Genomic DNA, 20,456 nt, shown 5'->3' with positions numbered 1-20,456 from the left:
AACCCCATTTTTTTATGCCAGATATTGAATCTACGTTAAAAAATAATGTGAGTGTATGCATCACTCCCTTGCCCTAAAGTGGATATTTTCTGAGTTATTCACAAAAAACTGTTTTTCGTCTTGAATTTTCAGCTATTTCTTTTCCCTTCACGCCAAAAAGATGAAATTTTCAGGAACTGTTACTTAAAACATGTCTTAGATTTTACTACCCTAATATGCAAGAGAAAAAAGTTACAGGGTGTTCCTAAATAGATGGCGAATTTTGATTCGAATTTGTATCGGAAACCTCTTTATTTCAACTAATCGGCCATCGGTTTTCTCTCCAGTGATAAATAAATAATTCCTTATGAACCATATGCAAAAACTTACCATGTTTTACATTCTTTTTTTTTAATGATAGATATCATTAATTACATCTGCCAAATTCCTCTTTATTCAGTAGCATTTTGTGTTTACCATTAATTTGGTGATATTTCGTATTAAGTTATAAAATCGATCACTATGCCTAATTTCACCAATGAAGATTATTTAAATCTCATTCTACTTCATGGAGAATGTAATAAAGTTGTAGATAGAACGATTCGACATTGAGAGGTTTCCTGACCGACCCAGACCAACGAGAGATACCATTAACAGAACCATGACAAACTTGAGAAATGTCGGATCTTTCGTTAAGAAAACTATACACAGAGAAAAAAGTGTAGTAGAAGATGAGAACAACGAAATTACAGTTCTTGCATATTTTCGTGTGAATCCTCAAAATTCTCTCAAAGATGCCGAGATTGATCTGGGATTATCTCAATCGAGTGTTTGGAGAATATTAAAAAAACATAAAATGCACCCAGATAAATTCAATAGGGTACAGCATTTGAAGGAAACTGATTTCGTCAGGAGAACAGAGTTTTGCGAAGCTATGATGATTCGATTTCAAGAGAATGAAAACTTTTTGGACTGTATAATTTGGACAGATGAATCTACATTCACAAAGAATGGTTCTTTCAATACGCATAACGGTCATTATTGGGATGAAGAGAACAACCACCACTTCAGACAATGGAACCTTCAAGAGACCTGGAGTTTCAATGTTTTTTGCGCCATCAAAAATAATGCAATTCTCGATGTTCACATTTATGATGGGACTTTAACTGGTAAGATAGAACACTACACATGTTTGCATTATTTAAAGAATGTTCTCCCTTAGGAGATAGATATTTTGACATATTGACTCAAATAATTGAGCCGCTAGTACAGAACCATAATGACTTATGGTATCAACAAGATGGCGCGCCTCCACAGAATTCACTCAATGTGTCAAATATCCTCTACAGGCTATTTGAAGATCGATGGTTAGCGAACAATGGTCCACATCTTTGGCCACCACGTTCTCCCGATTTAACTCCTTTAGACTATTATGTTTGGGGTAGGATAAAAAATATTGTCTACTCAACACCCCTGACTGATAAAGAAGACTGCATAGAACGAGTCAGAAATGCGTTCAGGTTTGTTTAGATTTTTAGATTCATAGTTTTGAAACTCAATTTGGTTTTTAAACACTTTTGCAGATCTCTTCCTCCCGATGAAATAAGAAGAGCAACGCACGAAGCATTCCTGAGACGTATAAATAAATGTCTAGAAATTAACGGTCAAAACTTTGAGCATCTTCTCTAGTTATAACTGCGAGAGTTTGCCATGGTTCTCCTAATAGTAACTTGAAGTCGGTTTCAAGAAGGGGTGAAAAATCTACAGCATGGTTCAAATAACAGTTCCTGAAAATTTCATCTTTTTGGCGTGAAGGGAAAAGAAATAGCTGAAAATTCAAGACGAAAAACAGTTTTTTGTATATAACTCAGAAAATATCCATTTTAGGGCAAGGGTGTGATGCATACACTCACATTATTTTTTAACGTAGATTCAATATCTGCCATAAAAAAATGGGGTTCAAATTTGAAAAATTGATTTTTCACGATTTTGTCATCCCTAACCTTGAAAGCGATTTTTTCACCCCCTGTATCATGAATCGCGATTTCGATTTTTTAAAGTGGATACATCAATCTTACATCTTGAAAAATCCCAAAAATGAAAATTTTCCATCCAAAAACCTCGAAGTTATTCTTGTTTCAGCGGAGCTCTATTTTCGATTTCTTTTTTCGAATTTTCCCGCTCAGAGAGAATTTTCCAACCAAAACTGAAAAATGTTACATCAAAATAACTTGAAATTTTCTAAGGAATCTATTTCTGCAATAAAAAAATGGTGTTCTAATTTGAAAAACGGAAGTTGACGTCATTTCCGGAAAAACCGGAGGTGCTCATGCCTTGAAAATATTTTAGATTTCATAAGCATCGTGAAATATTTATAAGTGCTGAATTTCATGAAAATACGTTCAGTAGTTTCCCGTATAAATATGGGTGAGGTTCCTCGTGAAAGACCCTGTATAGAGGTGTTTTGAAAGATGAAAGTTGTAATAACTAGAGCCAATACGATCACGTCATCGAGTTCGAATAATCCTACTGTACCAGATTCTAAAACATATGTGGCAACTACGCTGGACGCAACAACATGCTAATGGTGAAAGATTGAATAAAATTCGGACGCAGCATTGTGCTACATATGAAAACAAAATATACGCCGGACGCACTAATGGTAGCACCATGAAAGGACGCAATAATGTGCGTATATCAACTTCTTTATTAATGAAGATATTTGAGATCTGAAACGACCAAACTACGTAATTTTTTGCGTAGATTAATATACTTCGATCAGATTCCACCTAGGTAGCGTATTTCTGGGAGACGCAATAAGGTTGCTTTTTGAAAGGACGCAATAAAGTATGCCAGATGTAAATATATATATATATATATATATATATATATATATATATAAATTGTGTAGTGTTCTTATCGACCATATATTATTTAAATAAATTAGTTTTATCGGGTATGTGGTCTAATTCCAAGTAAAACAGCCAATAAGTTCTGTATTTATCTTTACTTCTCAATATTTCGTTGACAGTTGTCAACTTCTTCAGGAGAAACTGCAAAATAATGAAACGTGAAAAACAAGACAAAAACACAAAACGGCATTACTTACAAGATGTACCAAAACATTAATCAATAATATCGACTGCAATTAACATTAATAATGACAAATTTCTCAGAAATCAGCTTAAAAAACATGAAAAATCCCCAGTCATTATACATTACATAGCTAACGGTGGAACGATACTACGCTGTAGGCACAATACGCCATCTCATGAGAAGACAACAAAATGAAGACACAGAACCATCTATGTTTTAATTTTTAAATTACTATAAAATATTCAAGAGGTCACTATAAATCGCACTCATACGGTCCGTGTCCGATTTAAAGTTCACTGCATTTTGCTGCTTGCCAATCTGTAACATTTCGAGGAATAACCTATTTCTGTAATTCGAATCTGTCTCCAACACTCTGATATCATCAAACCCGAAAGCAAAACTGTGCCCAGTTTCTTGGCAGTGTCTAACTAAAGCACACGAGTTCTTTCCAATACGGCAATCACTTCTATGTTGAGTGATTCTTTGTTTCAACCATTGTTGCGTTTGGCCCACGTAACAACCATCACAATGTTGACATGAGATCTTATATACTGCATTAGTGCATAATTCTATTGGTGTCCTTTCCTTGGTCCTCGAGAACAGGTCACCTACCTTCGTTAAATTATATTTGGCGAGTTTGATGTTTTCAAATTTGTTCAAAACTCCTATAAGGTTGGGTGTCAAATCTTTAACGAATGGAATCCTCATGAATTTAAAACTGTTTGTTTGTTCAGTTGTTGTTGTCAACCTTGATTCCCTATTGTGTATCAATCTGTTGAGGGTATTTTTAGGGTAACCGTTATTCTGAAAAATCTCAAACAACCTACGAAGGTTCTTTTTCAGCAATGATTCATCTGAGATATAGCATACTCTATTTTTTAGTTCTTTAATCATGTTTATTTTTTGATTATAAGGGTGCTGGGAGTGAAAATTTATGAATCTGCCCGATGCAGTGGGCTTCTGGTACCAATCCAGAAGAATCCTATTATTTTCACTCCTAATTACTCGAGTATCTAAGAAGGGTAGGCTGTTATCCCTTTCAACTTCCATAGTGAATTTCAAATTTGCGTTAAATCCGTTGAATGTATCCAAAATGAATGCTGTTTTATCCGCTGGGATTGCACAAAACAGATCGTCAACAAACTTGTAAAAGAAGGGTATGTGGAACCAAATTGTTGGTAAAACCATGTCTAATAGATAGTCTAAGATGATGGTTGCCAAAATGGCGCTCAACGGTGACCCCATTGGTGTGCCGAATATTTGCTCATAAAATTCACCGTCAAAGACAAAGTATGCGTTGTTGAATATGAACTCAATGATCTCAATGAAGCTCTCCCTGCTTAAGGTAGTGTGGGGTTTTATCAGATCCCAGTTTTTTCGCAGAATTTCTAATATGAGATCCAACGGGATATTCGTAAAAAGGGATACTACGTCCAGTGAAATCAGGATATATCCTTCTGGCAGGGTTACATCCCTCATTTTGTCAACAAACGCAAACGTATCTTTAATGTTATATTCATTTCTATCATGGAATGAAACTTTCAAGATGTCAGCGATGAATTTTGAAATCTTATATGTTAAAGTATTAACAGAACTTACAATGGGGCGCATAGGTATGTTCTCCTTATGAATCTTCGGTAGGGTATAGAGTTTCGGATGGGCAGAATTATATATTGTCAATTGTTTTAGTTGTGGGTCAGTTATTTCCTTCAATCGGTGTAATCTCCTTAATAATTCATTCAATTTCTTCTGTGCAGCTGCCGTAGGGTCCCTTCTCAAAGTTCTGTAAGTCCTTTCATCAGCAAGAAGGACTTTAGTCTTTTCGATGTAACTTTGTTTGTTTATGGCGACTGTGCTGCCACCTTTATCCGCCCTAACAATATAAAGTTCAGGATTATTCTTCAGAAATAGAAGGCGTGGGCGGACGTGAACAGAAGACTGGCGACGAAGTTAAATAGGAGGATTTTTCTACTCCGTTGCAGACAATCAGGAGTTATACCAAGACATATAAGTGACAGTGTGAAAAATTTAAACTATACACTGCAAAATGGAGGTTATGTCAGTTCAACTAAACTAATTGATAGGTTTGTGAGAGAAACCTGTGGTAAGATGTTGTCCATGGAGATAAAAATGACTTGTAGTGACATTTTGAAATATGAGAAAGACATAGCGATGCTTAGATCTAGTCTGGTGAGTAGGTTGCCGTATGACATTTTCAGGGACTATAGCAGAACTATTAATAGGTCATTTAACACATTATTCAAGAAAGTCAAATCTGTTAACATGATCAAATTTGAGAAGTTGTGTAGAGCCCAGTTAAGAGATAACGTCCTGTTTCAAGACAATTCAAATTGGTTTAGGAATTTGTCTGATATAGAGATCCCCAGGGATGTGTCTGATTTTTTATCGTTGGGTCCAGACTTCAGTGTAGGATACATTAACAAAAGATCATTAATTAAAAACGTGTTAATGGACGTGGAAAATATTTTGAGTGAGGTTCCTCAAGAACAGAGAGATATAACCAGAGCACAAACCACTAACATCATAACAAACTTCAATCATAGATCAGACGGCGTCAAGCAGACTCATTTACAAAGATTATTTAGGAAAACACAAAAATTTCTGAAGAATAATCCTGAACTTTATATTGTTAGGGCGGATAAAGGTGGCAGCACAGTCGCCATAAACAAACAAAGTTACATCGAAAAGACTAAAGTCCTTCTTGCTGATGAAAGGACTTACAGAACTTTGAGAAGGGACCCTACGGCAGCTGCACAGAAGAAATTGAATGAATTATTAAGGAGATTACACCGATTGAAGGAAATAACTGACCCACAACTAAAACAATTGACAATATATAATTCTGCCCATCCGAAACTCTATACCCTACCGAAGATTCATAAGGAGAACATACCTATGCGCCCCATTGTAAGTTCTGTTAATACTTTAACATATAAGATTTCAAAATTCATCGCTGACATCTTGAAAGTTTCATTCCATGATAGAAATGAATATAACATTAAAGATACGTTTGCGTTTGTTGACAAAATGAGGGATGTAACCCTGCCAGAAGGATATATCCTGATTTCACTGGACGTAGTATCCCTTTTTACGAATATCCCGTTGGATCTCATATTAGAAATTCTGCGAAAAAACTGGGATCTGATAAAACCCCACACTACCTTAAGCAGGGAGAGCTTCATTGAGATCATTGAGTTCATATTCAACAACGCATACTTTGTCTTTGACGGTGAATTTTATGAGCAAATATTCGGCACACCAATGGGGTCACCGTTGAGCGCCATTTTGGCAACCATCATCTTAGACTATCTATTAGACATGGTTTTACCAACAATTTGGTTCCACATACCCTTCTTTTACAAGTTTGTTGACGATCTGTTTTGTGCAATCCCAGCGGATAAAACAGCATTCATTTTGGATACATTCAACGGATTTAACGCAAATTTGAAATTCACTATGGAAGTTGAAAGGGATAACAGCCTACCCTTCTTAGATACTCGAGTAATTAGGAGTGAAAATAATAGGATTCTTCTGGATTGGTACCAGAAGCCCACTGCATCGGGCAGATTCATAAATTTTCACTCCCAGCACCCTTATAATCAAAAAATAAACATGATTAAAGAACTAAAAAATAGAGTATGCTATATCTCAGATGAATCATTGCTGAAAAAGAACCTTCGTAGGTTGTTTGAGATTTTTCAGAATAACGGTTACCCTAAAAATACCCTCAACAGATTGATACACAATAGGGAATCAAGGTTGACAACAACAACTGAACAAACAAACAGTTTTAAATTCATGAGGATTCCATTCGTTAAAGATTTGACACCCAACCTTATAGGAGTTTTGAACAAATTTGAAAACATCAAACTCGCCAAATATAATTTAACGAAGGTAGGTGACCTGTTCTCGAGGACCAAGGAAAGGACACCAATAGAATTATGCACTAATGCAGTATATAAGATCTCATGTCAACATTGTGATGGTTGTTACGTGGGCCAAACGCAACAATGGTTGAAACAAAGAATCACTCAACATAGAAGTGATTGCCGTATTGGAAAGAACTCGTGTGCTTTAGTTAGACACTGCCAAGAAACTGGGCACAGTTTTGCTTTCGGGTTTGATGATATCAGAGTGTTGGAGACAGATTCGAATTACAGAAATAGGTTATTCCTCGAAATGTTACAGATTGGCAAGCAGCAAAATGCAGTGAACTTTAAATCGGACACGGACCGTATGAGTGCGATTTATAGTGACCTCTTGAATATTTTATAGTAATTTAAAAATTAAAACATAGATGGTTCTGTGTCTTCATTTTGTTGTCTTCTCATGAGATGGCGTATTGTGCCTACAGCGTAGTATCGTTCCACCGTTAGCTATGTAATGTATAATGACTGGGGATTTTTCATGTTTTTTAAGCTGATTTCTGAGAAATTTGTCATTATTAATGTTAATTGCAGTCGATATTATTGATTAATGTTTTGGTACATCTTGTAAGTAATGCCGTTTTGTGTTTTTGTCTTGTTTTTCACGTTTCATTATTTTGCAGTTTCTCCTGAAGAAGTTGACAACTGTCAACGAAATATTGAGAAGTAAAGATAAATACAGAACTTATTGGCTGTTTTACTTGGAATTAGACCACATACCCGATAAAACTAATTTATTTATATATATATATATATATTTACATCTGGCATACTTTATTGCGTCCTTTCAAAAAGCAACCTTATTGCGTCTCCCAGAAATACGCTACCTAGGTGGAATCTGATCGAAGTATATTAATCTACGCAAAAAATTACGTAGTTTGGTCGTTTCAGATCCCAGATATCTTTATTAATAAAGAAGTTGATATACGCACATTATTGCGTCCTTTCATGGTCCTACCATTAGTGCGTCCGGCGTATGTTTTGTTTTCATATGTAGCACAATGCTGCGTCCGAATTTTATTCAATCTTTCACCATTAGCATGTTGTTGCGTCCAGCGTAGTTGCCACATATGTTTTAGAATCTGGTACTGTAGGATTATTCGAACTCGATAACGTGATCGTATTATAACATTGGCTCCACCTCTATATTTATGATGGCTCTCATCCTTAGTTTGTGGACTGCTCACTTGGGGAATCGTATTTCAGAATGTTTCAAACACTCTTTAAGTGTCTTTTTGTCAAGAAGAGCTGTGATGATTATGTAATAATTTTAAAAACGTTATATATTTCATTTTCGTTTTTTTTTTAATAACAAATGAATGTGAGAGAGTGGTGCTCTGGAGATAACTTAAATTAGGAATGCATTAACTGCAGAGTTGTTAGTTTATCCTACGTTTATCCTATGAACAATTTGGCAGTCTGGAGAGTCAACTACTCTCTCAGGGTAGTTAAATGGACGGCGAATGAAATTCTCGAGTTCGATAGAAGAGTTTGAATATGAATCGTAGCCTGCATCCTAGCTCTTCGATATACAAGGACTCTCTTTGCTTATAGAAGAACGAAACCATTGAGCATATCCTCAGTGACTGCCTATCGGCAGACAAGGTTCGCTCAGGCTGGTTCAAGGCGATCTCGTGAACTGCTCCTCCTCTGTTATCACCTCTTCCCTTTGGAAGATGGCACTGGATAGAAGAGGAAGAGGAAGAGAAGTTTAGCTCTTTGATCTTGTTTGTGTGCCACAATAGACCGCTTTGGTCGCGGTACTCGCGGTAGCAGGTCTGGGGGATTCGACAGATGCGCTGAACAAACTGTAACTGTAACTCTTCGATACAAAGGATATACTTTCCTCGAATGCAGGAAGACAGGGGTTTCAAAGTTTGCAATACCAAAATTATACACAAAAGTTGGAAATGGAATAAGATTATTGAGAGGTCAAGACCCACTCAAGGGAATAGTAGCTCATCATAAAATCAAAGTCAAAGAGCTGGAGTGCTTCGGAGGAGCTAATATCCGACATATGAATCGATCTTAAGCTAGTAGGAAAATCTATCACGCCAGCAAAACAAAAGATATTAGAGAGCCTGATTAGACAAGCAAAACTGAAGTTTTCATTCGAATATCATATGAGTAAGCATATACTTTATATATTTCAAGAGATTGAAAGACCATGACTTGCTGTAAAAATCATCTTCTGCTTTTCTGGAGTCGGCTGAGCTGATGTCGGAAACGGGAGGATTTGTATTAGGTAGTATAAGAAGAATATAATGCAAGTGGTCACCTCAACATCTTGCAGGGCTAGCCGTGATCGACGAAAACTCTTATGCACATCTTGTCCGCTTGCAGAATTCATACTTTATCAGGGTATATAGAGAGACACAATGCGAATTCCTCACTTCCATCTGAGAAAAGTTTATGGCATAGACAAATAACCAAAGCTCTCATTTGTACCTCCAAAGACCAAAGCAGTTTTTGAGAATGATAAAGCTCGCATATATTGCAATTAAGCTTTTTCAACAACTTGGCATATGCCAAGTTGTTGAAGAAGCGTGTATATACACGCAAGGGCTCGATAAAGTTCTGCCAGAAAAAGAGCTCAAAGAATTTCTTGTGTCGTATTCCCTTCGCTGCTAAAAATAATGTGGTAGTGAACGAAGAACAGAAAAGTGAAAAATACAAAGGATCAATGTTCGAACAGGAGGCTTCACACCCAGGGCACAAAGTTTGAATGGTAATTCTGATTGAAGAATTTTTAGATCTGAGAACTAATAACGTAACTGAATTGGAGATTATTCTGGCCTGCAGAACTCTGGCAGAATGAAGGACTATCTCAAGAACGTGGGGACAACACCTGGTTCTGTCACTAGGGCAGGAAAAGGGGTTCTGGACGTGACAATGTTCAACGCAGCTTCCAGAAGAAGTGTTGAATCTTGGGAAATGTTGACCTAACCATCAATCTCTGACCAAAGGATAATCGAATATAAAATAACAGGGGAGGAACTGATTTACCATTAAGATTCATCTGAAGCAAAACTTACAACAGTTCGAAACTAATTGGCCAAACCTCTCGGACTACGATCTGGAACAAAAAGTCGATTAGGGAATTTTGGAGGCCTTCCACCCCAGTTATCCACTCCCGGAAGTTTGAACGAGTGAGGATGCATCTAATTAATCCTATTCGCGCTTGAACTCATGCCGACGATTTTGAAATCTTTGGTGATCTAGGCTCTATTGAAGACTGCGTTTCCTGCAGCGTGCTTTGTGGACTAATTCTTGATTTGGTGTGGCAGAAATCAACTACCATTGAGCATTTTTGAGTGCAATGTCACCGCGTACACCAGGAAAAAGAACTATTTATTGTATAGTTATAGTCTTGATGGCAGCGTCCTGAGCAAAAAAAACGGAGATAAAAGATCTTGGCGTTGTTTTGATCAAAGTTTTACATTATTCCTCATGTTAATCATTTACTTGGTACGAGGCCAAGAATGTATGAATTCATTGTGCGTAATAGCAGATATTTTCTGATCCGGAAACCATGATTTTGCTGTTCAATACATTTGTGACGAGCAAACTGGAGTTTGGATGCATTGCTTGGAACCCAATATACGATTGCCATACACATCACAATGACATATATTCCGAGAGCTGGCGACGAAAATTGGCAAAAGATTTGTAATGGATCATAATTAAATATGAGTTAGTTTTGATGGTGTATATGAAACAGCACCCACGCTAAAAGGTCAGGTAGTGGAACATCTGACGGCGACGCCCTTTGATTTATATAAAATTACAATATCCGTACTTTGGGGTGACTGCTGACTGCCTCTCTTCTATTGATTTGTGGTCTGAATATTTTATTCACAAATAATATATGATATTTGAGCAGTAAATGCAGTTTCAGCCAATACAATTCTTCTGAAACAACATCGTCAAGGCAGCAACTTATGTGGTGTACTGACACACCGCGTTTCACTAAAATGAGATCTGACCACTTTTTCAAGTTTTCTGTTCTATTAACTAGTGACAATTTTCAATCATTACAAAATACTTGTAGAGTGTGTTGTAATTTCATTTACCTACATCAAAGCGCGTCGCCGCTAGATGTTCCACTACCTGACCTTGAGAGTGGGTGCTGACTTATGTACATATCATATTAAATTATACGCCAGTACAAAACTTTTGCCGAATTTCGTTGCCAGCTCTCAGACTAATGGAGGCTGTTCAGAGAAGTTTTTTCGAGTAAGATCATGCTGATTTATTGAATAAATTTGGTGCAGTTAAGCTTGATGTCAGGAAGGGCTTTGTTTGTTTGAGGTTCCTTCCTGGACCCTTGAATGGCACATCTACTCGCTAGAGTAGGATTTCATGTAGGACGCCCAAGTTCTAGACCCGTACGCTTGTTCAACCTTACTACGCCCAGAACAAATATATTGTTTCAGTCATCTGTGTACAATATGATTTGTTTTAAATTCAATCAGATCTCGCATCTCTGTGATATACACTTTGACAAACAGTCCTTATTAATTAATATATTACAGGTTCACTACATATATACAAAAGTTTACATAATTTGTAGAACTTTTTAATTTTTGTGGTGAAGTCACTTCTAATCCCACAGCACTCAGAATACAAAAGGTCATAGCAAAAGGAGTAATCAACCCCACAATATCGCTCAATAAGCCAGACAGATAATTCACCGAAGGAGAACAGGAACGATCTTTCAGTTTTTCCAAAACAACCTTCACAGGTAGTAAACCCATAACTAGAATCGATACAGCAATATAGACCAAGAAGAAGGAAGATTGGGATATTTAAAAGACGATGTTTGGAGTGGGCAATGAACACCTTCAATCTATATAGATCATCAGAAGTGTAAAGAAAAATCCTAGAAGAGATTCGTCTTCATCTTCTGAAGATAACCAGAAGCTGCTTAGAATGAGTCATATACACAGAAAATGGAGAAGGACAAAAGTTCCCTTCACACCAAAATGGGGACCCACAATCTTCAAGAACAATTAATTCAACATCGTTTCTATTGAAGACGATGAAGAAAGTAGTAGATAACAACATAAGAACATAGAATCTGGAGAATACACCAATTCACAAAGGCCAGATGGCCTACAGGACGACCGATCAACAAAAACTGCGCTGTATGACCGTAGTGAATCTATAGCTAGATTCCTGGTCCCTCGGGAACTAAAGGAAATGGAGAGGCAAATACACTTGTTTCTAGCAACAAGGGAAGTTGACGTTTATTCATCCAGTGGAATAAAAAAAATTTTAATTCACAAGTGAAATGAGATGACATAAGCATAAGCGGATAAAGCGATACCTTTCATGTCAATTTATAAATCCGATAATTCTCTGGGAAGTGTTATCGTTTGATTTCCAATTGAAGTGGAATAAAATTCACGTGAGTTATAATTTTTTTTCATTCGAAAAAATAATAATGACAATATCAGTTAAAAGAACACCATAAGGGCACTTCAATCGGACCTGCTATTGCTCTAGAGACAGAATCCAATTCTTCACCTAACAGACTTTCGGGATGACCTTGGAGCCTAGGAAGCTAATTCATTTCAGTTGTGCAAATACAACTTGGTTTACTTGTATACACAGTTGCCAGATTTCGGACGCAACATTATGCGTCGTGTGAAAGATGTATATTGACTGTATATCAGTTTTCATCATTTGAAGCGCCCTCGAAGCGGAATTTGCGTGAACTAAAAATATACTTTAGGTTTCATGAGACGCACTTTACTGCGTCTGGAGATATGTTTTTCAACATGGAATAACTCTCTTATCAAAAGATGAATGAAATCTATAATTGTTCCAAAGATAGCTCTCGACGTCCTTCACGATTTGCGACCACCCCTGTCGTTGAATCCCTCGAAATACCAGAGAAAACTTTGAAAAACAATGCTGCGTCCGGTATACGGACGCAGTATTATTCAGGACGCAATATTGTATGGCCCAAAGACAATGTATGGACGCAACATAGTATGCTGGATAAATATATATATATATATATATATATATATATATATATTTCAGGTGCAATTTTCTTGGGTTTAGAGCACCTGAAATATATAAAATATAGCACAAGAAATTTTACCTATTGTATATATATATATATATATATATATATATATATATATATATATATATATATATATATATATATATATATATATATATATATATATATATATATACAATAACCTCCGAAATCGGAGGTGACAACGTTTTGCCTTGTTTTTTAGCTTGTTAGATTCAGGAGGCTTCAGGGACCAACATATCAAAAAATCGTTTTGAGGTCACAACGCACCCCGTTTATGTACTGAACAATCTTTTAGTTCGAGTGTATATCACTGGCGCTAGTGTGCTGAGCTGTATATCGAAGAATTGCTGTGGGGGACTCTTTGCTCGTTAGCACCTCCGAAAATGGCAACGTTGTATTTTCAAAGCAGATGTAGACAGGCGGAATATAAGTATACGGATGAATTAACTGTAGAGAGGCGCAGCGCGCTATCTCCTCCATAATTGCAATCCAGGCGGCATATCTCAACGATTTTTTATCGCATTTATCTGTAGGGGAAAGAATCACGTGAAAGAATACCAATCTGGGCTCTCTCGAATGAAATTATGACTGTTTATAATTCATCGTGTGTATCTATGCATCCGTTGAACTTCTTTCATCTCAAGCTAAATATTCAGATGTAAATGGTGATGAATATTCAAGGACAATGAGCCATTCCGAAAATTTTCATTTCAGAATCAAGAGAAAAAATGCTACAAATTTTACAATATCACAGAAATGAACAACGTCGGCTAAACCGAATGTTGGACATTGTTGTGTTATTTCAAATGGAACGCTCTATATATTTTTCTTAAATTGGATTGCTCAATGATTTTGAGGCATCCTTTGCTCAGAAACATCTGTTTTATTATCGATTATGTTTAATTATTGGATTTTCCCAAAAATTTGAATAGCTTGTACCATCTCTCTGGTTTAAAATACTGGAACTAGCAATCTGCACTCAACTAGTAGAATACCTTGTAAAAGAAAAGATCCTTTTAGCCACACAACATGGTTATGTAAGAGGTAGATCAACTCAGACAGCAGTGTTTGAGTTCATTTCAGGAATCCTTAATGCCTTGGAGGATTCTAATATAACAGTGGGTCTAATGCTGGATCTATCAAAGGCATTCGATACTCTGTCCCACGACCTTATTCTCCATAAACTTTCTGCATATGGCATAAACAAGCTAGACTGGTTTCAATTCATATTAAGCAAACCGCAGGCAGAGAGTGGTGATCTCTCAGAACGGAAAAACAACAGTTTCGGAAGAAGAACTCACAAAGTTCCGCAGGGTAGCATATTGGGCCCTATCATTTTCATCATTTTTCTAAATGACCTAAGTACCATATTCGATGAAACCATGGTTAGGACAGTGAATTATGCAGATGACACAAACTTCACTGTATTGGCCAAGCACGATTTAGAGTTGAGTTTACCATTTCACACTCAACTCTAACTCTAAATCGTGCTAGCCAGTGGTTTGAAGCAAACGGTTTGTGCATGAATTCTGAAAAAACAAGTGCCATCCTATTCAGGACAGCTCATTCCGGTCCCCAAGTGCCTACCAGCATTTCCTAACTCCACATTAGAACTGACTAAATCTTGTCGCTTCCTAGGCCTCACTATTGAGGTAACCCTTGATTGGGGTGAGCACATTTCCAACCTTTGCAATCAACTGGGTATCATCTGCTACACTTTGGGAGTCCTCAATAAATATCTGGACATAACCTCACTGAGAACAATATACCAGGCAGTGTTTAGGTATGGCATCATGTTCTATGGTAGTTCATACAACCTACATAGAGTGCTGAAAATGAAGAAGAGAGCCTTCAAGAATGATCTGGAGGATGAGGAGGACGGAATCATGCAGGGGAGTCTTCAGAAGGAATGGTCTTTTGACTGCTCCTGCTGTACACATCCAAGAAAGCCTGATATTTACATTCAAGAACTAGCACTACTTCGAAGATAAAACAGTAAGCAATTACAATACGAGGACAACTGCACTAAAATATCCAAGACACAGATTAAGCCTCAATGAAAAGGGACCTGAATATAGATATATTCGTTATTACAATAAGATAGCTCACAAACTAAGAGGAGAATGGACTCTACAACAGTTCAAGAAATTCATCTTCAAACTCCTACTTGAAATCGAACCCTACAGTGTGGAAGACTTTATGGAACACAGACTATAAAGCAGAAAATGACCCTGTTTCACTTCAAGTGTTCAATGTCATGTGTACACTTTACCTGAAATAAAGCACATTATTTATTTATTTATTTATTTATTTATTTATTTATTTATTAATTTATTTAAATTTTTTAGTGATGTATCATAAAGAAAATCACAAATTATATCGAATCAAGTAAGATTTCATGAAGAATTATCCAAAACAGATTTGCATTTTTCGATAGATCATACAGGATGTAAGGGAAAAAATAAACAAAATTGAAGTCTTTTGAAGGCCTCGAGTCAACATATTTTGAAATTGCAACCATATTTTTGTCAAGACATGATGAATCTACAAAATGAAGGTAATAATATAGATACATACTCGGATACATATGATTGATTAGTAATTCCCAAAAGCTATGATGAACAGCGGACACTATGATGGACGCATGATGAAAGGAGAAAGACAAAAGTTAATTTAAGTATTTTCGGATGAAGTTTTATTATTCAAAATAAATGATGATTCTTATAATTAACAAATCAGGTGCAATTAAAATTTTTGTTTTGGTCTTCGAAAATAACACATATTGATTGAACTTCTACTATCCAAAATGAATAGGTACATAGATAAAATGTATCTATATACAGGATATCTGTAAACAAATGCGAAGGACTAAGGGAGATGATTCCTTAATGAAAATAAGCGGGGCTAGTTCCTATAAATTTTTTTCCATATAGACAGCTCTTCCAAGATGCAGCCTTGGAAGGCGATGACGAGTCTACAGTTTTTAATTTTTTTTTACAGGTTCTGAAAAACACTGAGTCATAAAACTATACATATTATGAAGCACTGAGTAGATTGGTACCAGTTTCAACTTCGGCAAGCTCGCAGTTTAGGCGGTAACTTGCTATCGATTTTTTTAATGTGTCTCTCCCTTAAATTCAAAAATTTCTGTGAAAATGTTGAAATTTGAGTTATTATGCTATTGTCATAGAAGTATACGAAACTATCAGGTCGGGGGATCCAAGGTTTCGGGCCGATTCACATGAAAAAAAAAACATAATAAAATGAATTTCGTGAATACCGAGGCTGAAAACCACTATTCTCCGCTATAAAAATTTAATATTATTCCAATAATATACCGAGTTAATTAATGCTACGTTGCTATTACTATAAGGCCTGGTTGTTCAGTTCAGGATAAGGCCGAGATTTAAGATGATCCTAGATTAACCTGACAGAACTGAACTGAAATGTCACAATCAATTTAGGATAAACTTTAATCCCGAACTGAACAACTGGGCCTATTCATGTAGAGTTTCGGATTTTGCGAGAATCTACTGCTTTTTCTTCAAAACAACAACTGCGCTGAAGGAAATGTGATTGACTGTTATCTATATCATTTACATCATTATTTGCCGAACTTCAAAGTTCTGAATGAATTAAAATCTAAACTTGAAAATATACGAGATAATTTTCGCAAGAATTTCAATGAAATCTGAAAATTTTCATCATTCTGGAGCATTCTGGACATCAATAATTCTCGAATCATCCATGCAATAATTTCAATTTTATTCAATATAACACGCAAAACGAAATGTTATTCGAACTCGGCATCTTGAGCAATTCGTTCCTAAAAAGCCCGAATCAGGTAGAAAATTTTGAACCCTTATGTCAGCGTTAACACGTGTTTTGCAGTAAACAGATGCCGATTTCGTTTTCAACGGGCCATGTAACTAGGGTCGGCGTTGGGTGAAAGGATGATTTCATATGACGGTGAGGGCATTCGTTTTAAAATTTTCAGAGTACAAGAAGTATACAGGGTGTTTCACGAGTAAACAGACAAATGAAAACCGTGAATAGAGGGCATTGAGCTGAGTTCAGAATCATACCATATACAAGGTGTTCCAGAACTAGTGAATCAAACGTCACACCACGATAGAGTAAACCAAATATTATAGAATGACACCAACATTAGTTCGACGAAAATGTACCGTTTCCAAAATAATCAGAATTTTATTAAAATACATAAAGTTGCCGATTTTCGAACTATTTTTCTTAATAACAGGGCCAGTTTGTGAAAAAGGATATCGATTTTAAATTATATTGAAGTAATATTATTGTTTCATCTCCCCTAATTGAAATTATTTTAAGTAGTTAATCGATAACCATAACCTAAGTAAATGTAAATTAAAACAATTGTTTTTTCTACATGATTTTTAATACTCAGAATAAACAGGGGTGATAATATGGGAGAAAAACGATATCCTTAATAACAAATTGGCCTTGTGACTGAAAAAATAGTTCGAAAATCGGCAACGTTAGGTTAGGTTTTTTTAGAAACGGTACATTTTCGCTCAACTAATGTTGGTGTCATTCGAAAGTATTTGATCTACTCTATCGTGGTGTGACGTTTGATTCAATAGTTTTGGGGCACCCTATATATAGGTTTCTTCGGGGTTTTTTGAAATTTCTCGAATTTCCGTTTGGCTATAACTCCTGAAATTCTGATCAAGTCGACTGAAAATTTATAATTAGCCTTGAGTTGTTAATTTCATTGAAACAGAGCATTAAAATTCGACAAAAATCTGGACCGGGCTCAGTGAGGCTTTACTTAACTTCAAACTCATAAAAACACCGTGTATGTAGTTTTTTAATCATAATTTCAACTTTTTTGTTATCTGCATTATTATTGTCTCAAAATGAATTGATTTTTGGGTTGCCCCACCTGTTGATCATGTTCTAGAAATAATTGTTTTGGTCAGACGCCTCTAAGGAATAGAGCACTTCATGAAAATGTATTTAGAAATCCTTAATTGATTTTTTTTCGAAGAATATTCTGTTGAATGTGTTCAACAATTATACCATATTCGGTCTTCAAAATACTCTTTCACAAGGATAAAATGTTTCAAAATTGATAATATCCAAATATGGATGGAAAAACTACGCTATCTTGAAACTAAAATTTAAAACTTGATATTCAGAATGAATCTATTTTTCTATGGACAACTAGTTGTGTGAATAAAAACAAAGAAAGAAATCGCGGGGTGTCAGATCTGGAGATCTAGCAGTCCAATATTGTGTTCCTACCCTTCTAATAAAATGACCTGAAATACTGATAAATACTTTTGCTGGTGCATGAAATATCATCAAAGTTTCAATAACAAATTGTAATAAGACCAGAACAATCCATAGATTTCCATAGATCCAATAATGACTATAACGGAATCAGTGAAGAATTCGAAAGTGCATTTATCACACTTATTCGAAGTGCCAATCATTACCTTCACTGAAAGACCAAATGAGGTGAAAATCAGTTCGGAAAATTACTTCAGTTCCACGTTGTCCATAAAAAGCGATTCATTCGGAAGATATCGAATTATAATTATTATTTTCATGATCATGATAGCGTAGTTTTTTCTATTTTTGTTCATTATCAATAATAAAGCTTATTATCACTGTTAATGACTTATCTGAATAAAGATATGCTATAAATATCAGAAACAAATGCAAGACATATATTGAGAACGAAAAAATTCAGTTGAACATTTCCAATTCCATTTTTAGGTTTCCTCAGTTGATTGGCGATCATATTCATCCCATTAATTAATGTGAAGTAAAAGTCAATATGCAGCGCTGTTTTTTCCAGACATTTCACGATCAAACAATTATTCATTAGAAATAATCTGAAAAGGCATACCAAAGTTTCATTGATTTTGAGAAAATCAATGAAGATACCTGAAAAATTCAAAATTATGACGAGAAAAACTACAAACAGAGTGTTTTGCATGAGTTTAAATTTGAATATATCCTCAATGAGTCCGGTCCTGTGTTCGTCAACTTTTAATGTTCTGTTTTATTGAAACTTAGAAGTTTAAGCGGATAATGAATTTTCAGCCGAATCCAAATAACTCCAAAATTTGGAGTTATGGCCGAACAAAAATTAGGGAAATTTGAATAAACTCCTCTCTATATCGGAAACGGAATGCCTAAGACACACATATGAGGTGTTTTTGAACTAAGCTCAATGCCCTCTATTCACGGTTTTCGTTTGTCCGTTTACTTGTGAAACACCCTGTGTACTGAAAAGTTTCAAAAGACTCCTCGAGCAATTAAGAAATGCCATTAAATCAAGGATTTTCTTTTGAACCGCTATGATGAAAAATGTCAATATCCAGTTATTATTATTGTTTGGGGTGATTCATCGAAAATCCCCAATATCTCGAAAACCAAGGCACTTTTGCCAAACGTAAAATATATTTATTTGAACCGCCATAGAGTACTCTACCCGCAGGCTCCATATTATCCATTCATTACGCCACACCCTGTATAATTATTATTATTATATCAATGTATTGAAAATAAACAGACATGAATACTAGGCAGTTGTTTTTTTTTGAAGGTGAAGCTCCTGTTGCTTCAAACTTCTTTTAATTATTTTGACTACCATTCACGCAAGATGATTTTTGTTGAGGAATTCAACATTCTCGTAATTATCCGTTCATTACTTCAAGCTAGTTCCTATAAATTTTTTTCCATAAGACAGCTCTTCCAGCCTTGGAAGGCGATGACGAGTCTACAGTTTTTAATTTTTTTTTACAGGTTCTGAAAAACACTGAGTCATAAAACTATACATATTATGAAGCACTGAGTAGATTGGTACCAGTTTCAACTTCGGCAAGCTATCGATTTTTTTAATGTGTCTCTCACTTAAATTCAAAAATTTCTGTGAAAATGTTGAAATTTGAGTTATTATGCTATTGTCATAGAAGTATACGAAACTATCAGGTCGGGGGATCCAAGGTTTCGGGCCGATTCACATGAAAAAAAAAACATAATAAAATGAATTTCGTGAATACCGAGGCTGAAAACCACTATTCTCCGCTATAAAAATTTAATATTATTCCAATAATATACCGAGTTAATTAATGCTACGTTGCTATTACTATAAGGCCCGGTTGTTCAGTTCAGGATAAGGCCGAGATTTAAGATGATCCTAGATTAACCTGACAGAACTGAACTGAAATGTCAAAATCAATTTAGGATAAACTTTAATCCCGAACTGAACAACTGGGCCTATTCATGTAGAGTTTCGGATTTTGCGAGAATCTACTGCTTTTTCTTCAAAACAACAACTGCGCTGAAGGAAATGTGATTGACTGTTATCTATATCATTTACATCA

General features: G+C 35.7%; 2 protein-coding genes across 2 annotated transcripts; one reads left to right on the top strand and one right to left on the bottom strand.

Moving 5' to 3' along the window:
- Positions 1-3,306: 3,306 nt before the first annotated feature.
- On the bottom strand, positions 3,307-4,554 carry LOC123322417. The gene has a single exon (XM_044910363.1). The coding sequence runs from the start codon at positions 4,552-4,554 to the stop codon at positions 3,307-3,309; it is 1,248 nt and encodes a 415-aa protein (XP_044766298.1).
- A 630-nt stretch (positions 4,555-5,184) lies between these two features.
- On the top strand, positions 5,185-7,371 carry LOC123322416. The gene has a single exon (XM_044910362.1). The coding sequence runs from the start codon at positions 5,185-5,187 to the stop codon at positions 7,369-7,371; it is 2,187 nt and encodes a 728-aa protein (XP_044766297.1).
- Positions 7,372-20,456: the final 13,085 nt, after the last annotated feature.

Source organism: Coccinella septempunctata, chromosome X, assembly GCF_907165205.1.
Source record: "Coccinella septempunctata chromosome X, icCocSept1.1, whole genome shotgun sequence".
In the NCBI taxonomy this organism is placed as follows: Eukaryota; Metazoa; Arthropoda; class Insecta; order Coleoptera; family Coccinellidae; genus Coccinella; species Coccinella septempunctata.
Note: the sequence above shows the minus strand (reverse complement) of the source record. Positions and strands in the feature narration are given on the sequence as shown.